Consider the following 17,618-nt stretch of genomic DNA (forward strand, 5'->3'; position numbering starts at 1 on the left):
CTGAGACACACTTCTATACCCACAGATGCATTCCTTAAAAGTGAAAGGAGAACCAAACGGAAGCAGGAGACATGGGAGCATGTTAATAGCACCACATGATGTTTGCCTTCCATCCCACAGCCTATTGACATAGCACCACCCATCACACAGCAGGCATTACATAATCAACCATATATATTCATACTCCTGCCCAGATGCTGCGCCTTTGCATTTGGGGTGCAGGAAATTCACAGGGAAGAGCAGTGCTTATTTGAAGCACTGCAATTTGGTGGATTGACTACAGCAGCAAAGGAGGTAAAGACTGCCTAAAACATTTTGCAGGTCTTTCCTGGGGGAAGGGGAAAGAGAACCAGCCTAGGTGCTAGCATTGCAGCAATGTATCCGGGGACTTATACATGTCAACAGCAATGGCACAGCATGCTGAGCAGGCTACAAACACATGAAGATTTAATTTCAGGCTAATAATGAGAAATGGCATGTTTTTGCTGCATCTTAAACAAGTATACTTTATTAAAAGAAAAGCATACATTTAATAGGGGAGGAAAGTAATTTCTACCTACCTGTTCCATGTTGCTCTGATAAAGGAAGGGGAGGAGAAGGCTCACGAGCACTGAATTCTGACTCTTTTCTTGGATAAATTTGCTGATCCTGTGCAATGAGACAAAGTAATTTACTACTTCATATCAATCCAATCATCAGGATAGAGCAAGTAAGAACTCAGCACTAGTGCCAAAGCACAGGGCTTTGTCAGCCCATCCATCTGTACCCAGGGTAACAGAGCGTAGCCACCGAAATCACAGCATCAGCCCAAGTATTCGCTTCCACATGACCACAGGCATTTCTGTACCTTTTGCTACCCCCAAGAGGCACTAGTTTTGAGCACCAGTAACAGAAACAGACAGAACCAATTTCTGAAAACTTCTCGCCTCAGGCACTAGCAACTTGCAAGGTCAACGACAGAACCAGGTATTTTCAACTGCTCTGAATTTAAATAGCTGGGGTGTAATGTTTCTTAATTTGGAACTTTTTATAAAAAGCCTCTTTTTTCCCCTACCTCCTTCCAACTTTCTAACTATTTTGAGCTCTAAAGAATCACTTACTTGGAAAGTATACTCAGCTCTTTGCTGACTTGAGCTCTGTACTTCTTCTTTTTCACTTTCTCCACGTTTAACATGGTTTTGCTGAAGTACTGAAGAATGGCAGGAACATGAGGCAGAACCAACTGGCAACCTAGGCTCAGGGTCTCTGTAAGGGAATCATCAGTTAGCAACACCCAACTCTCTGCTGCAGGCAACAGAAAGGAGAGTCACAAACAAAGTGGGAAATACAGGCAAATGAGAGAGAAAAATCATTGGGAGCTATGAATGTGCAGGGCAGCTGGCTGTTGGGAACATGCATCAGAATTTGCTGAGACCAAGTCTAACGTATTTGAGTTGGGACCAAAGAAAAGCACACACAGAGAATAAAAGCTCTCACATACATTTCAGTAACAGCCCTGGTAAGTGTGGGCTTATCAAAAGCTACTGAGGACATCCCTCAAAGGTAGTAACCATCTCCTAAAATGGATGGAGCGTTTATAGATGTAGTTTTCTTTATTGTACTGCTGACCTCTTGTGCAAATCAAAGCTGCCATAACAACAGCACGGTGCTAAGTGCTCTGCTTTCCACTGCCTTTGAGTGTTCCAGGGGAAAGACGGCTCCACTGCATCAAGCACAGCACACCATGCTTCCTTTCTACTACCACTCAAAGATAAAAGGAACCAATGGCAGGTCTCTCTTGTCAGGGAGCACAGACTAAGCATCAAAGTGACACATGACCATACACATACAGAGAGTGGGCAACTTGATGTTAGGCTTAGAGTCAAGTCAGCAATGAAGTTCCTGAAGTTACCCTGTCACTCAAAGTTTCACAGGCAAAACAGGCCGACAACAACACAAATGTTTTCCTTCTTCTTAAGGAATTTCTCCACGCTCAGGACACTGACACTGAAACGTGGATCTCACCAGTCATTAGACAAGCAGGACTTTACAGTTTGTGAGCATGCCAAGACAAATCTGTACACTGACATTTCCATCTGCACTTGGTGGCCTCTCCCCTCGGTTCTCAGCCAGCGCTGAGATAACCTCATCATAACCTAACACCTCCCCCTGAAGCACCTGACAGGCCTCTCATAACTCTTACGCAAGCATACCTCCTGTCACGTCTCCAGTGGCCATGACCACACAGCCAGTCACGCTCAAACTGGAGACCTGCTCCGTGGGTTCAAAATCTGGGCTGTTGAGGAGGCTATCAGCTATGTCCATCACAAGGCTGGACGTGGCCTCAGACAGATTCTTGGCTGACAGCACAGCAAACACATTTGACAGTATATCACACTCCGGGTTATCTGGGTGCTGCTTGGCCAGCAAGGGGAAATACCTGAGAGAAAGATTACAAAGAGAGTTGGCTGAAAATTTAAGTTCAGAACTTTATAACTCTTTTGAGAAAAAAGTCACACGAAAGGATGACAACTGTCTTCTACTTCAAACAAGGAAAAAGTGCAAAAACCCACAACAGCAAAACAGTGTAATGAAAAACAGAATGAATATAGTTTGCAAGGTCAAGTCCATTTTCTTGCTTCAAGATAGCATTGTCTAAACCTAATCCCTTCTCCAAACTTCCTGTTAGTCAATGATCCAATAGTGGTTTTTAACCGAAGTTTGTATACAAGTTCTTTATGTCTACAAATGATGTGTTTTAAAACAGATACTGGATACTTTAGCAAAGGAAGAACAGCAAGTCCATGGAAGAGGCAAAAAAAGAAAAAAATCACTCAAGACAGCAGAGCTGGAACTTCTCACTGTCTGCATCAAAAAAATAAGCTCTTGTACAACTTTCAGCATCAGAATCTCAGGCACAGGTTCTCTGCTGAACCTGCCAATGTTTTTTCGTAAAACAGAAAGAAATAGGGAACCCAAAACCATCAATGAAATGATAAACTGTAAAACTGACTTCTCACCTCCCACAACTAAGTCATCATTGGTTAAGATACAGATGTGTTCTAAGAAGTCAGCCCTCCTCCTCCTCCTCACCCATCAGCTGAGTTTGGGCTATGTATGTATCTAGCTGTTTGTATATAACAAAAGCAGCCCACTAAAAAGAGATTAACAGTGCAAACTGGAAAGCTTCCCAACTGCATCTGGACTGCTATCAAAAAACCCCTCAACAGTCTAACAGAAAAAGAAAAATGGTTTTTGACAGACACAGAACCTGTTAGTGTGCTCTTTCTCCCTTGAATTTTGTGTACTCAGGAGAAGTACTTATGCTTCTTTGCAAGGAGAACACTTACCTGGGATTCTTACTCCAGGTGTGAATGAGTTTGAGCAGAAAAGTTGGGGAATACTGACTCTCTGAAGCCAATCTGCAGACCTAAAGGAGGAAGAAAGAATCAGATGCCAATGCAACACGAGTAGGTGAAGCCTCTTAAAAGCCTCAACTCTAACAAGAGCTCACTACAATCTAAAATTAAAAAAGTAGTTTCATGATAATTTTTCCAGGTTCTTTACTATCTGTGGAATTGCTTTTAGATTACCTTAATATTTATACAATGTAACACCCAGGCCACTTTTGCCTTCTCTCTGAAACTGGCTCCCCATGGAGCCTCACATTTCCCACAGAGACATAGCAACCTCTCCTGGACATACACCTATGAGATCTCAAAAGCAACACCCAAGATTCACTCTTCCCACACTTTCTATGCCCTGGCTGCAGCACCTGCCACTCCAACATCTGCTCTGTGGCTCCATGGCCTTGCTGCTACAAAAGAACCTTCTCTGCTCAGGGAGAGGCTCAAGCATTGCACCACACCCAAGGAATGGGATCTTCTAACATGGTTCTGTGTCCAAAACAGCTCCACTTAAGAGCTGCCCATCCTAAGCCCCACACAGTAGCTGCTGTTTCTCCACACAACCGGACATAAGCAGGAGACCCAGTGCACAGGTCTGGCTCCCTCCTCTCTGCCAGTTCACAACCCAACAGGCTGCACACGTAAGTCACACACCTGGGTTTTCACCCTGACCACAACCGGACTGTCAGCAGGGCACGGACAGTGAGCATGCCTTCAGGGCAAGAGTCAGGAGGGTGCACGTGGGGTTTGGACTAGCTCAGTCCAGGCTCAAGACCTGACCATAACAGAAGACATGTCTGACCACTGTAGCCAGGGTCTTAGAAAACTTCCTCTCCTGCCCCCGAAGGTTGGTAATGTTTTTGCCCTGCCTAAAACGGAGCTTTTCTGAATGATGTACAAAGAGTAACCCACTAATCCAATCCTGCAGGAATGCTGCTGTGCAGCCTAACAACAGCCTTTGCAGCAAACTCCTGGGGCACAAAGAGCAGGAAACTCCAGTTCCAGGTACAACAGGCTTTCAACAATTTGCCTTCTTCACATGTTTTTATACACCTCGGTTCCACAGCCTTAAAAAAGAAAAGCACACAAACTAAATGATTCTTCTACCAGCACCAAATCTTCATGGAGTTGACTCTAGAGGGAGCTTCTGCATTGTACTACCAGCCAACCTCCAAAACCAGCTGTCTTCCCAACATCTGTAGAGAACAACAGGAATTCTACATCTTCTTCAGATTTACCCAGTGTTTCCAAACACAACACTCCTCAAAAGTGTTATGAGCTTCACTAACTTAAAGCCCAAACCACATGCTTGAACCGCTCTAGGACTGCAGTAAAATGTACACTGCTTTGCCCATGTAACACCCAGGCCTTGAAAAGACTCTGGAACATACAGCTAGCTCCCTGTTAAATACAGCTCACAGTGAAACACAGGGCTGTATCATAGAATCACAGAATGTGTTGGGTTGGAAGGGACCTTTAAAGGTCACCTAGTCCAACCCCCCGCAGTGAGCAGGGACACCTTAACTAGATCAGGTTGCTCAGAGCCCCATCAAACCTGATCTTGAACACCTCGAGGGATGGGGCCTCCACCACCTCTCGGGGCAACCTCTTCCAGTGTCTCACCACCCTCAGTGAAAAACTTCTTCCTAATGTCTAATCTAAACCTACCCTGCTCTAGTTTAAAACCCTTGTCCCTCATACATACATGCTAGTAAACAAAATGAAGACTTTTAGGTTCTATATGCACCACCTGAAAGTATTTAATCTACCATTTGCCCCCCTTCTACACACTACACATCACATTGTTACAGGTAGAACAGAGAAACAGGAGAGGAATAACCACAGCGTCTAAAGAAGCAGATCTGGGGTTTCACAGACCACAGCCATTACTCCTGGTGCTCTCTGACAGGCTTTTCTGCTGCAAGGAAGGAGGACAAATTTGGATACCTGAAAAACCTCAGTGGAAGAGCTCTGTCAGAGTCAGCCCATCTTGCTCAGTTACCCTCTGGGGGATGTGACTGCCTTTAAAGCAGAGACAACCGATCAGCTGTTACAGGCATTCCCAGGTAACCTCAGAGCCCGGTGCACTGACACAGCCTCCACAATTTCCTTTTAAATACTGTATGTTCTGTCTTCCCCTCACAACAGCAGTGCATTTTCCCAACTCAGAAGTGGTCTGTATTTCTCTGATGAAAGCCACAACCCTGTGCTTCGCAGCTGTGCTCACAGGGGTGTCCCAGCAGGCAGGCACAGCATGCACAAGAGCATACAGCCCACTGACAGACCCCGCTGTGTCCTGCAGCAGCATTTGCTTCTGCAGTTCCCTCCCACAGGCCCAATAACTGTCACACAGAAAAGTAGCAAAGTGCACCTAAAAGTGATTATTTTGCTTCCCTGAAGCACCCAGGGAGTAAGTCTGCTGCCATGCCTAATGAAGAAAGAAACACCATCTATTTTATTCAGATGACTTAATTTGAACTTTTGCCTCTGACTGGATTATTCCAGAACTAAGCTGACGTAAGCCAAGAAACTGGCCTTGCACACACACACATCAGAATGCCAGAAAACATCTGAGGCCACATCCAGCCTTGTGACAGACACAGCTGACAACGATGGACTTCAGTGCAGCTGGGGCTCTCTGCATGGCACATGTTACACACAAGCTATTTAAGAAGAGTACCTACCTGAGGCCACACCACTGCATGGAAAACTGCATCAAGCTCTTCCACACTGAAGCTGTAGTTCTCATAATCAGAAAAAAACTCTGCCACAAGCTTGAGTCCAAGACGTCGCAAATTCTTCAGTGGATTAATCAACCTAGGTTGGACCTGTGAAAACAAACAAAAACCCTAAGACCTTTGCAGAACAACTACTAACTATTTACTCTGAAGTTAAACACAGCACTTCATTTCCACCTCTACTCTGCCCTGGTCAGGCCCCACCTGGAGTATTGTGTCCAGTTCTGGGCTCCCTGGCACAAAAAAAGACAGGAATCTCCTAGAGAGAGTCCAGAGGAGAGACACAAAGATGATTAAGGGCCTGAAGCATCACCCCTACGAGGAAAGGCTGAGTGAGCTGGGACTGTTCAGCCTGGAGAAAAGAAGACTGAGAGGGGATCTGAACATTGTTTATAAATATCTCAAGTGGGAGACACAAGGGGAAATGTCCAGCCTCTTCTCAGTGGTCTGTGGGGACAGAACAAGGGGCAATGGCTGCAAGTTGGAGCACAGGAAGTTCCACACCAATATGGGGAAGAATTTTTTCACAGTGAGGGTGACAGAGCCCTGGGACAGGCTGCCCAGGGGGGTTGTGGAGTCTCCATCTCTGGAGATATTCAAGACCCATCTGGATGCCTCCCTGTGTGACCTGTCCTAGGTAACCTGCTTTAGTAGGGGGGTTGCACTTGATCTCTTGAGGTCCCTTCCAACCCCTATAATTCAATGAGTCTGTGACCACAGATACAACCTTTGCTGGAACTACCACAATGTTCTTTTGTTTTGTCCTGTAACCTGTTCACAGTAACAATCTACCTCTTACAGCTGACCCAATTTTTTCCTAAGGGGTGCCTGTTCCTGCACTTAGTTACACAGGACTTCTTCAGCTCATGAAAATCGATGCTGTCAGGTTTGAAGCAGCATCAGTGCTCCATGGACAAAATGCAGAAAGCAGCAATACAGTCAGTGTTACAGCCCTGACGCTTAAATAATTGTGTTTTTACACAGGGAAGGATTGAAATCAGCTCTTGGAAGTGAAGTTGTACTTTACACACTGAGATCTACTGGGAAGAAAAGAAATCAAGGCACAAGGAGAAGGGGTAGGAACAGAGAAGGCAAGAATGTGAATCACCCCCTCCAACAGCACAGGGGGAAGTATAGCATTTAGTTGCAGGAAGATGCTTCCTCTACCCATTTAGCACTTACATTCCACAGCCTTTCCTGGGGAAAACGTTTCAGTAAGAAAATCAGCCACACAGCTAATCATGAAGTTATTCACACACTGCTGCATTCTGACTCCTCTCCTGGAGGAGAGTTTTGACTTGAGGAACCTAAATTATTTCCATACTGTGCAATGCGGCTCACAGCACAAACACATGAGGTAGCTTCACAGAACAGAGGAACTCCAATATCAGGAACAGAGCTGTGCCAGAGCAAAGAAAGGCCACTGTCTGAGACTGGAGCTATGTCTTGGGTTCCTCAGGGCCTCCAATACATACCACAATCCACCAGGCAGAATCTTGTATTGTTTACTTGTATCTGTTATTTTGCAAAGTAGCTGTGGTGTCAAAGCCCCACTCAAAGGCATCAGATTTTTTCTACATGATGTACCTATGGACTCCTGAAGACACTACCCTCTACCATACAATACACTACTATACTCCTTTTGCACCCAAAATCACAGGTGAAAAGACGAAGAGGAGATGGTGGAAAAGGAACCAAACTTCTTGTTGCCCAGGGCCCCCCAAGCTGTGCTGAATGTCTGTTAACGGCGTACAATCAATTTCCAGGCAGGAAAGGAACTGCTTGAAGGACCAAAGAAAGCACTGACCAGGCAGCTATTGCTAATGGTGACACCCCCCAACCCTGTGAAATAATTTTAAGTGTCCCACTGTTCAACTGCCATAAGAGTAAACCTCTGGGATCAGGTATTTGAGAGGACAAAGAAATTCAATAGTGAACACAAACAGTAGGAAACAATAAATAAGTAACTTGACTTAAAACAGTCAAAGTTGATGTTTAACTCTCCAGGCAGTATCAGCCTGCAATAAATTACTCTCAAAGAATATCTTCTAATCGTTAGCTAAGATAAACAGATTTCTCACACTCTTCCTTGAGCTTTTAACATCTCATGGGCTAATGAAGTGGCAAATTAAGTTCAGACAAGTGACAGACTGTCACTTCACGTTACACAATGACTGCAGGATTACTGTAGTAACACTGGCAAAATGTGACTATCCCAGCAATGAATGAAGCAGTTTTAAGTACTCCTTCCCCATTTAAAACATGCAACCCATTGCTTAAGTCAGACTGTGGGATGCTGCTGTCCTAAAATTTGGTCATCCTCTTTGTAAATTAAAAAAGTCACAAGGTTCTGTGCAGCTTGCAGGCAGCTATGTGACCTTGGATGCTGTCAAAATGCAAGGGCTTGCTTTGTCTGGTGGATTGTTTTCAAGACAAGTTCTAACCTCAAATGCTTACAGATGGGTCTTGGCAAGGATACCCACACAGAGTGACAAAACATTCATTACCTAACACCACTTGCTCAGTCTATCGTCTCACAATTCCTTTCAACACATCACTTGCTCAGTCTATCATCTCATAATTCTTTTCAACACCACAGTGATGATGGTGACTGTGCAGTTTCCTTGTTGCTTACCTAATACATGATCAAGCTCTGCACAGGACCAGACTCAGAATCACAAGGTTGGAAAAGACTTTTAACATCATCGAGTCCAACCGTTCCCGTCCCATGCTAAACCATATCCCTAAGTACCTCATCTACCCTTTTTTTAAAAACACCCAAGGATGGTGACTCAACCCCCTCCCTGGGCAGCCTGACAACAACTCTTTCAGTGAAAAATTTCTTCCTAACATCTAATCTGAACCTGCCCTGGCACAGCTTAGTGCCATTTCCCCTTGTCCTATCTCTTGTCACTTGTCTGAAGAGACCATCGCCCACCTCTCTACAACCTCTTTTCAGGTAGTTGTAGGCAGTGACAAGGTCTCTCCTCAGCCTCCTCTTCTCCAGACTGAACATCCCCAGCTCCCTCAGCTGCTCCTCATAAGATTTGCCCTCCAGCCCCTTCACCAGCCTGGTTGCTGGACTCAAGCTTTCCTTTTCCTATCTGGATTGAAGCCTGTCAAAGGTACTAGTTTCAGAAAGATGGGAAAGCCCGGCTCAATGTCACAGCTTCCAAACAGCTGGCAACAGCCTCCCTGAGTTATCTGGGCTAGAGCTCAGGGACCTGTGCACCGCTCTCCCGGGCACATGGCAGCATTAAGCCAACATGCCCCATTTGAGATAAGGCCAATCTTTAACAGAATGCTTTCCTCACCTGACCCTTTCTTCATATACAGCCAGTGTGCAGCTAATGGGGACAAAAAAAAAAAAAGCCTTAACAAAAACCCATTTGCAGTGCTGTGCAGATACTTGGCTGAGACCCAGTTGTGACACTGGATTTGCATGACTACTCCTGATACAGAGCTGAACATGCTTCTAATGTGCTTTGGAAAACACAGCTAGTAGCCATGTTCTTCCCACATCCCATGGCAGGGGACAATCACTGTAGATAATCGCTGTGGTCATCCACAACGCTGAGCTACCCTAGGGCCTAGCACTTCTACAAAACACCTCAAAGAGAAGCTTTGCTCTCAAGTCCTCAGGCAAGGAACTTTAAAACCTATCCTTACCCTGCTCAAACATTTTATCCTTGCAGCAAAGATAATACACATTTAGGGCCAATTTCAATTTCCACCCGCAAGATCTAGCCATGTCATTAAAACAAACCATTTACCCTTTCCTCATACCCACCTGTCCACAGAGCAGGCAAGCAGCAATGCACAGAGATCACCTCCAACTCTCCGTTCAGTAACTCAAGCAAAAATGCAGTCCAAAGCAGCTTTCTAAATATATTACCTCTGTCTGTATTGCCTGAGCCCTGTAGTGCTTTCAGAAAAATACCACCAGCATCTATTTTGACAGACATCTAACAGCTAAACTCCTCTCCATGCTGGCATTAAACCCACCTTTATCTGAACCAGTGAAGGTGTGAATACCCATGCAAGCTAAGGAGAGCAGGAGGGAAAGGAATTCAATTTATTTTTAATATCATACCTTCTCTCTTTGCTGGAGGATGCAGGATACCACAGCCGTCATGCAGAGCAGAATCTGTAGAATTTCAGGCAGGTACTGATGGATCAAATGTCCCATGTTTTTCAACACAACTTCCAGACCGTTGAAGAGGCTGTGCTGACGCCCAAGAGGCAGGACTTTAGCTAAATCCAGCTCTGACATACTTCGAAGCACTGCAGCCTGGCAAGGCCCTGCAACAGACAAAGGGTCAGCCATTTATTTAGAGAAGCACAATGAAGAGAACCAGTACAAAAAATAATCTTCCATGCAATTTAGGGCCAGACTATACTATTTTTCAGTTCCTTACATTCAGCTTTTTAAATGCAGGTTTGGATTTAGGATGAGAACCATGTTGATAACACACTGATCTTTTAGTTGTTGCCAACTTTTACTTGCCTAATAAGAAGAAGGGACAGGTAACCCAAACTGGCCAAAGGGATATTTCATACCATATGATGTCATGCTCTGCATATAACTGTGGGGTTGACTAGGAGGTAAGGCAGCTTGGGAACTGAGCATCAGCTTTGGGTGGTGAGAAATCATGCCCATTTTGTATACTAGTTATATGATGATGATTATGCCTTTTCTGTCCTATTAAACCGTCCTTATCTCAAACCACAAGCTTACTCTTTCTTTCCTTTTTGATTCTCTCACTCATCCCACCGCAGGGGCAAATGAGGGAACGGCTGTGTGGTTGTTTTAGCTTCCTGACAGGTTAAACCAAGACAGACAGCTCCAGGTTTCCCATCTCTCCATGGCATTCAACACTCCCATTGCTATAGTATCACAGCACTTTACAACCTCTGCTTATTGCCATCATACACTAGCTAGCCTATGATGTCAGTGATTGCTCATTCTGGGGCTGCTTCAGCTTGCTTGCACAGCTGTGGCAGGTCATTCAGTTTTTCTGACCTTGGACCTGTAAAAGAGAGCAATCGTGCTTTGCAAGGAAAAAGGTCTGGGGAATGCCATTCCCTATCAAAAGTTTACTTTCATCCTTCCAAGGCACTGTTAAGAGACAGTACATAACAATACTAAGTGTTTTTATCCTCCCACATCTCTACAGGTCAGGAAGCACCATACCCCCAGGTTCTGCTGCCTGTACCTACCATCACTGAACTGCTTGACAGCTTCAAAAAGCAAATCCAAGAACATCCGTATCTCTTCTGGCAGCGAGCCAGCGAGAAATCGCAGCACGATTGACATGCGAGTGCCCGCTGAAGACTTGCCCTGTGTTTTGCTCCCCGTTTTGTTTCTCATTCTGCCATAGAGAATTCTGTAAGAGCCAAAAAAAAGAGGTTGCATTAACTTGCAGCAAGCCATCTGTTTCCCAGTCACTTATTCCACAGGAGAAACTCCACTTCAGTTAAAAACACACCCTAGCGAGAACAAACTGAGTGGAAGTCCCACCTTCAGGGTCTCCAACAGAAGTGCTATGTGGTGCCCAACAACATCCCAGTGAAAGATCAGCTTCTGCTACTACAATAAAAGCTTTGCTGGAGACTTCAGGTAGAAAACTAGAATGCCTCCAGGCTAGCTTGAGGGCAGCTACTGCTGAAGCAGCAACGTGCACGCTAACTTGCATCACTGTATCTTAATAAAAATACTCAGAGAATTGCAATGAACTCACAGTTCTCTGTAAGCCTTAGAAGAAAAAGCATTTACCAAAACGCTGTTCTTAAAGAAAATGCTACTTGCATAACAAATTATGTAACTGTGTTAGTAAGGAAACCATAGAGAACATCACAAACTAAGTCATCAAGCTACACCATTAATCACAGGCTTATCTACACTGTTTAACATGGAATGCAGCAGCGTTACATCTCTGCTCGTGGTACTTTGACACGAAACCTTTACACCTGCCCTTCGTGACACACCTCATCAGGACAGGGATGAGATCTGGTCGATGCTCCATTTTCACTACTGATGTCTCCTCAGAAATACTGAAATGGACTATTTCTTCTTTAAAGCTTTTGTCATCCAGTAGCCTTTGCAAGTTCTCCCTGAGAGTAATAAACATCATTTGAGGGCAGGTAGGGATTGTAAAAACAAACACATACACACACACACACGTATCTCTATCTGCTTACCTATCTAATCTATGCTGGATATAAAATAATAAAGTACTGCGTTGCCATCGTTGTATCAGAAAACATTTTTAAAGCCAGGAAAAGTTCAAGCTAATTAGATACGAAACTACCTCCTGAACACATTCTGAAGTGATTATTCAACCACAAACTACAGTTTTATGCTGCCAATTTCTCTGAGTGATTATAAAGCACTAGTACTAAAGATCTTTTTCAAAAAAATGCAACTACTAAGCACATGCTCTCCTGGGATAGCATGGAAGCATCATCGTTTTCCTATTAAAAAAATAAAAAGACACCCTGATCAACCTCAAGACCTGATTTCCTCTTTTTGGCAGGAAACATGCAGCTGGCTAAAATGATAAATGCAGTCAAGGCTCCCTCCTGGAGGCAACTGACCCCAGGAAGGCTTCTGATATGGCAGGAGGACCATTCATCGATACTAAAATAATATAAAAGCTTCTACCTGTATGGCAGTAGGTGAGGATGCTTGTATGTCATTATACAGTCAAGAGCTATTCTCTGTACATTCTGGTCTTGATGGCACAGTAACTGCAGATGACAAAAGAAAGAAAATGAGTCCCTGTTCAGAAGACAGAAGTACCTACTGAAGATAGTCAAATAAAGACTCCAAGCTCAAGCAGGTCTGGGACTAATTTATCCAAAAGGAAGCAGGACATATGTGTTGCCAGTACAAAGCCAAGATGTCAATACACAACTGCCACTCATAAAAAGCAGACATGGCTGCTGTACTTCATATATGCATTTCCCCCTCAGCTACACAGGATAGTTATTTCCATTTTCACAGTTATCTTGTGGACCAGCCTCAGCTTGTATTTTCAACCTCCAAAACCAGTTCAGCCTCCTACCCAACATTACAGAGCAGAATCATCAAAGGTCACTTTGCCATGACGCCCCTATGCCAGATGGACACACAGGCCATGACAACAATTATGCTCAGACACAAAAAGGCCAAAGTTAAGTCACCTCTCTTCTTATGTCAGGTCATTCTTCAAACTGTTTTGACCTGTACATGTATGTTCAATATTTTCCTAATACAGGTAAGCAAACAGATTGACCAACTCTTTTCCTAAACAAAACTCTGGGGTTGACTGAAACTGTGTGGATGTTCATTAGATTCTCAAATTTGGGGACTAATGCATGGACCTTTCAACTCCCACACTGGGCGCCAGGTGAAACTAACAGATTCACACCAATTAATACAGTTTCTACAGCCCACTGACCACAGTCTCTGAGAACACAATCTGGAAATGGTAAGAACAAACCTCAAGGATCTGAACAAATCAGAAATCAACAAAGCCCAGAAAAAATAATAGAATTCCCTTTTAAGAAGTGTACCATAGACTTGGAATCCCTCTTCAAAGTTGTATTTTTCACAAGTCCTTCATGGAAATCCCTCAATAAGGAATCTTATCAAACTTTTTTGATGCAAAATGATTTGGTTTTGCGCTGACCATAGTCTTTGCAGACACAACACAGTAGGGCAAGGACAAATCTCTTTGGGTCTTCCCCAAGGTTTAGTTTCAAAATCCTCTTCCAGATCTTGTACAAGTGGAACAGACTCCCCTCTACAGCAACTCCTCCACCTGGCCAAAACTACAACATCTGTTTGCACGAGCCAGGTATCTCAAACGGGTCTTTGCTAAAGTCACTCATATTTCAAGCAAAGCCTGCTAGGAAAGCCCTCAGTAACAGCTATTGTGGCTTGGTTCACAAAATGACTGATTTCTGCAGTCTCACACACTGCATTAAAAGAAGAATGAGTTGATTTATTATCAGCAATTCTAAACGCCAGCAAATAGGATCACCTGGGTATATAGTGCACTCAACTTCTGCTGTAGATACAACGCACGAGGATTCGAGAATTTAGAGAACACTTGTAAGTGGGCTATTAGTTGCCTGTAAAACAAACAAAACAAAATTACTGTTAAAAATGACCAGAAGAAACAATCCTGCATTATCATAAACAATTGGGGCCCTTCTGTTAAAACAGATTAACAACACAGAAAGAAAAAACTCAAACCTAACACAAGAAAATCCCAAGTCCACAGGCCACCAATTCACAGACACAGCAAGAGGTATGTATCCTGCTCCCTCTCCTAAAGCAGCTCTTTCCAGGTGTCACTTCACTGCACAGAGAAGACTATTTCCTCAGCAGCACTAGATGGGCCCAGCTTTTGATAGGAAAGGACTACAGTCAGTATGCAGCTTACTTGTCTCTGCCAGCCCAGCCTGGAACACCAAACAAGTGAATTTACCTCCTTCTTTATTTACTTGTCCTAAGCTGGTGCCCATTTTGCTCCTATCGCTAAGAAGGGATGCATTTAGCCACAGAGTGTGCTGGACTATTCCAGGCTGCAAGCACAGATGGGAGTCAGTTCCTCTATAAGTGGCTGTGTCACCCTGCATCTGCACCAGCTCCACTCTGCAGGAGGCTAAAGACATGACCAAGATAAAGAAAGTACCTCTACCATATGTACTGTGGAGGGGGCTGAGGTTGTCCTTGCCCAGCTGTTCCCCTTGGTAGTTTACATTAAACTCTCCAGACACTTGGCTGGGTGGCCCTCCTCCACAGCAGAGCTCAGCCAAAGGACAAGTACGATGCCTTCTGGCAACCTCATGCCAAGCTTGAGCAGACATGGGTCCTCCTGCTGCCTCAGCCAGACCTTGCAGGGCGCAGCCCCATGAGAGCTCTCCTGCCGTGGCACAGGCATGACTGCGTCCAGGGCGAAGACAAGGGACGGTCGCTCCAGAACTCATTAACATGCTTCTGGGAAACCTTTCGTGCCTTTGCTATTGCTACCAGGAGCTAATGTTTCCACTTCAGTAAAGAGACATTTTGAGATCGAAGTTAAACAAAGGTAAGTCTTGGACTGGCACTGTATTTTAATTGCTGCTAATTTACAGGCAGCAGCCAGAACATGGGAACAAAATGAAACACCTAGGAGACACCTGGGATTAAGTGACCATTCAAGTTACACATCAAATACTTGTTACTTCCCAACGTGTAAGGTGACATTTTGATGTTCTGTCATTACAAAGGCCATCCTTTGCAGAAAAAGTGGCAAAATACAAATCTTTGTGATGTATTTTAATGGACATTTGATACTGGTCATCAGAGTAAGAAGACTCTGATTAGAGAAACTGCAGAGAATTCATACAAAGAATCACTTTCTCCATTCATTTAGCACTGCAAACAATGACTTTACACCACCACATTGCTTCAGTCTAAAACACCACCAAATAAAAATCTTTGTCCTTAAGATCACCAGGACCTAGATTTATAACATGCAGGCAATGGCAGAATCCCAATATTAAAATACCTAAATGAGTACTCTAACTCTTCAAAGTGTTTGGCAACACCCATCTTTTAAAAGACCAAACATACACACAGAGAAGGCAGGGGAATGCAGGTACAATGGCCTCCAAAAACTTCAGAATACCATAATTTCTGCTGACAAACTGAAAGACAAACCACAGACTGTCAGCATGTAATGAGATAAAGCCTGGGCAGGGTCTTCAGGTGCTTAGTACTGTCCAGGCAGAGTTTCCGGCTCTAAAGTAATTATCACCCACTGAAAAATTATTAACTGCAAGCAGAAGAAGATAAAGGAACATATATGTATTTTTTTCCCATCTCAACATGAGCTGCTGAATGAGTCTTTCCATGAAAGCACTAGTGAGAGAAAATTAAAACCACTTACTTAGCAGCAGCTCTTCTTGTTTTCCTTTTTGGTAGTCCTACGGCAATTGGTTCCACTTCTTCCTTTTCTTCTTCCTCCTCCTCCTCCTCCATAACAACATCATTTGCCTCTTCACCAGGTATCTCTTTTGCTGCTACTGTACCACTAGTTTTCTTTCTAAGATCCTGAGATGGAGCGACTAATGAATCTGCTGGGTAGTATTCATTTCTATGTGATAAAAAAACAACAACAGAGGAGGAAGGAATTAAGAAGCATAGCGTGTTTCAGCGTCTCAGGGCAAGAACAACTAGAAACTCCACAATCCACCATGCTCATTATTAATGGTGCTGTGTTTTGGGACACTTATATGGTCATAAATTCCCAAAGAAGTGCATTTCAGCAAGTATGTGCTTTTGTCTACAAGTTGCAAAGCGATCAAATACACTAAAAGAGACTGGCAGCACCTGGTGAAGGCAAGAAGATTTTCACAGTAAGGGTGACAGAGCACTAGAACAGGTTGTGGAGTCTCCTTCTCTGGAGATATTCAAGACCTGTCTGGACGCCTCCCTGTGTGACCTGTCCTAGGGAACCTGCTTTGGCAGGGGGGTTGGACCTGATGATCTCTGGAGGTCCCTTCCAACCCCTACACTTCTGTGATTCTGTGAATTACCAGAGATCTGTAAAGAGGCTATGTGGGAGACACAAGGGACTGTTTGTGCTCAATTGAGAAGGTGAAAAGCGAATATGGCAGTGTGAGAGAGAGGAAACTAACCTACCCATTTGGCTCAATTTTTCCAGGAAGGTGAGCAAAACACTGGTTTTCTAATCCTAGAAAAGGAATATCAGAAACCTTCCCTGGCCTTGAGATCATGCATCATACTATCTGATGTACGCACATGCAAGCACACTACTCATCTCCCTTCAGAGGTGGAAAACTGAATTAGGTTCTAACAAAACTAGTATTTTCCCCATCTTGGGTGAAAATAGTTTGGTCTCCTGTGACTCTGAATTAAAATGCATTTTCATTTTTTTCAAAAAGGGAACTTTATTTCCACTGAATTCATTCCCCAATGGAGTAACGAGGCTGTGACAGTGGAAAAGCAATAAATGCAAAACTGAGCAGCAGAAATGTACTGGTAGCTTCATTTCAGCCTGCTTCTGGTGGATTCTGTTAGAAATATCACACATTTCAATCAAAAGGTTATCTTAACTGGAAACAGTCATCTCACCGGTCATGCATTTAGGAAATGAAGTCTGTAATGAGATAGCCACAGTCTTAAAGCTCAGTGAGACACTGAAAGCAACGTGTCCTTTCAACTGCAAGATGAATCTTACTTACCTAATAAATCTCAAAAGAAGTGGGGAAAGTTCCCTTGACCTAGGCTCCACTCTATCTGGAAACTTATCCAGTGCTTTCCACAGCAGAAAACGGAAATTTGTGTGGTCCAGCCGGTCACTGCAGTCTGTTCTAGTCCTCAAGTGCTCCAAAAAGACAGTCCCCACCCCTCTTTCTGGCATCTTCTCGCTTTCTGTTTCAGTAATGCTTTCTTCTTCTTCATCTAGTTCATTTTGCAGCTCCATTTCTATAGAAC

General features: G+C 44.0%; 1 protein-coding gene across 1 annotated transcript in view; it reads right to left on the minus strand.

Moving 5' to 3' along the window:
- The window catches only part of UTP20 (UTP20 small subunit processome component), a gene marked incomplete at its 5' end in the record, with an annotated part of 67,097 nt that overhangs the window by 28,769 nt on the left and 20,710 nt on the right, over window positions 1-17,618 (minus strand). The window contains 12 exons of the mRNA XM_084274703.1: window positions 561-648; window positions 1,101-1,245; window positions 2,193-2,419; window positions 3,330-3,409; window positions 6,071-6,214; window positions 10,218-10,426; window positions 11,345-11,511; window positions 12,113-12,238; window positions 12,789-12,874; window positions 14,152-14,242; window positions 16,048-16,254; window positions 17,366-17,609. Coding sequence (XP_084130829.1) covers window positions 561-648; window positions 1,101-1,245; window positions 2,193-2,419; window positions 3,330-3,409; window positions 6,071-6,214; window positions 10,218-10,426; window positions 11,345-11,511; window positions 12,113-12,238; window positions 12,789-12,874; window positions 14,152-14,242; window positions 16,048-16,254; window positions 17,366-17,609 — 1,814 coding nt within the window. The remainder of the gene's footprint in view (window positions 1-560; window positions 649-1,100; window positions 1,246-2,192; window positions 2,420-3,329; window positions 3,410-6,070; window positions 6,215-10,217; window positions 10,427-11,344; window positions 11,512-12,112; window positions 12,239-12,788; window positions 12,875-14,151; window positions 14,243-16,047; window positions 16,255-17,365; window positions 17,610-17,618) is intronic.

The sequence above is a fragment of the Gallinula chloropus genome, assembly GCF_964237585.1.
Source record: "Gallinula chloropus genome assembly, chromosome: 1".
In the NCBI taxonomy this organism is placed as follows: Eukaryota; Metazoa; Chordata; class Aves; order Gruiformes; family Rallidae; genus Gallinula; species Gallinula chloropus.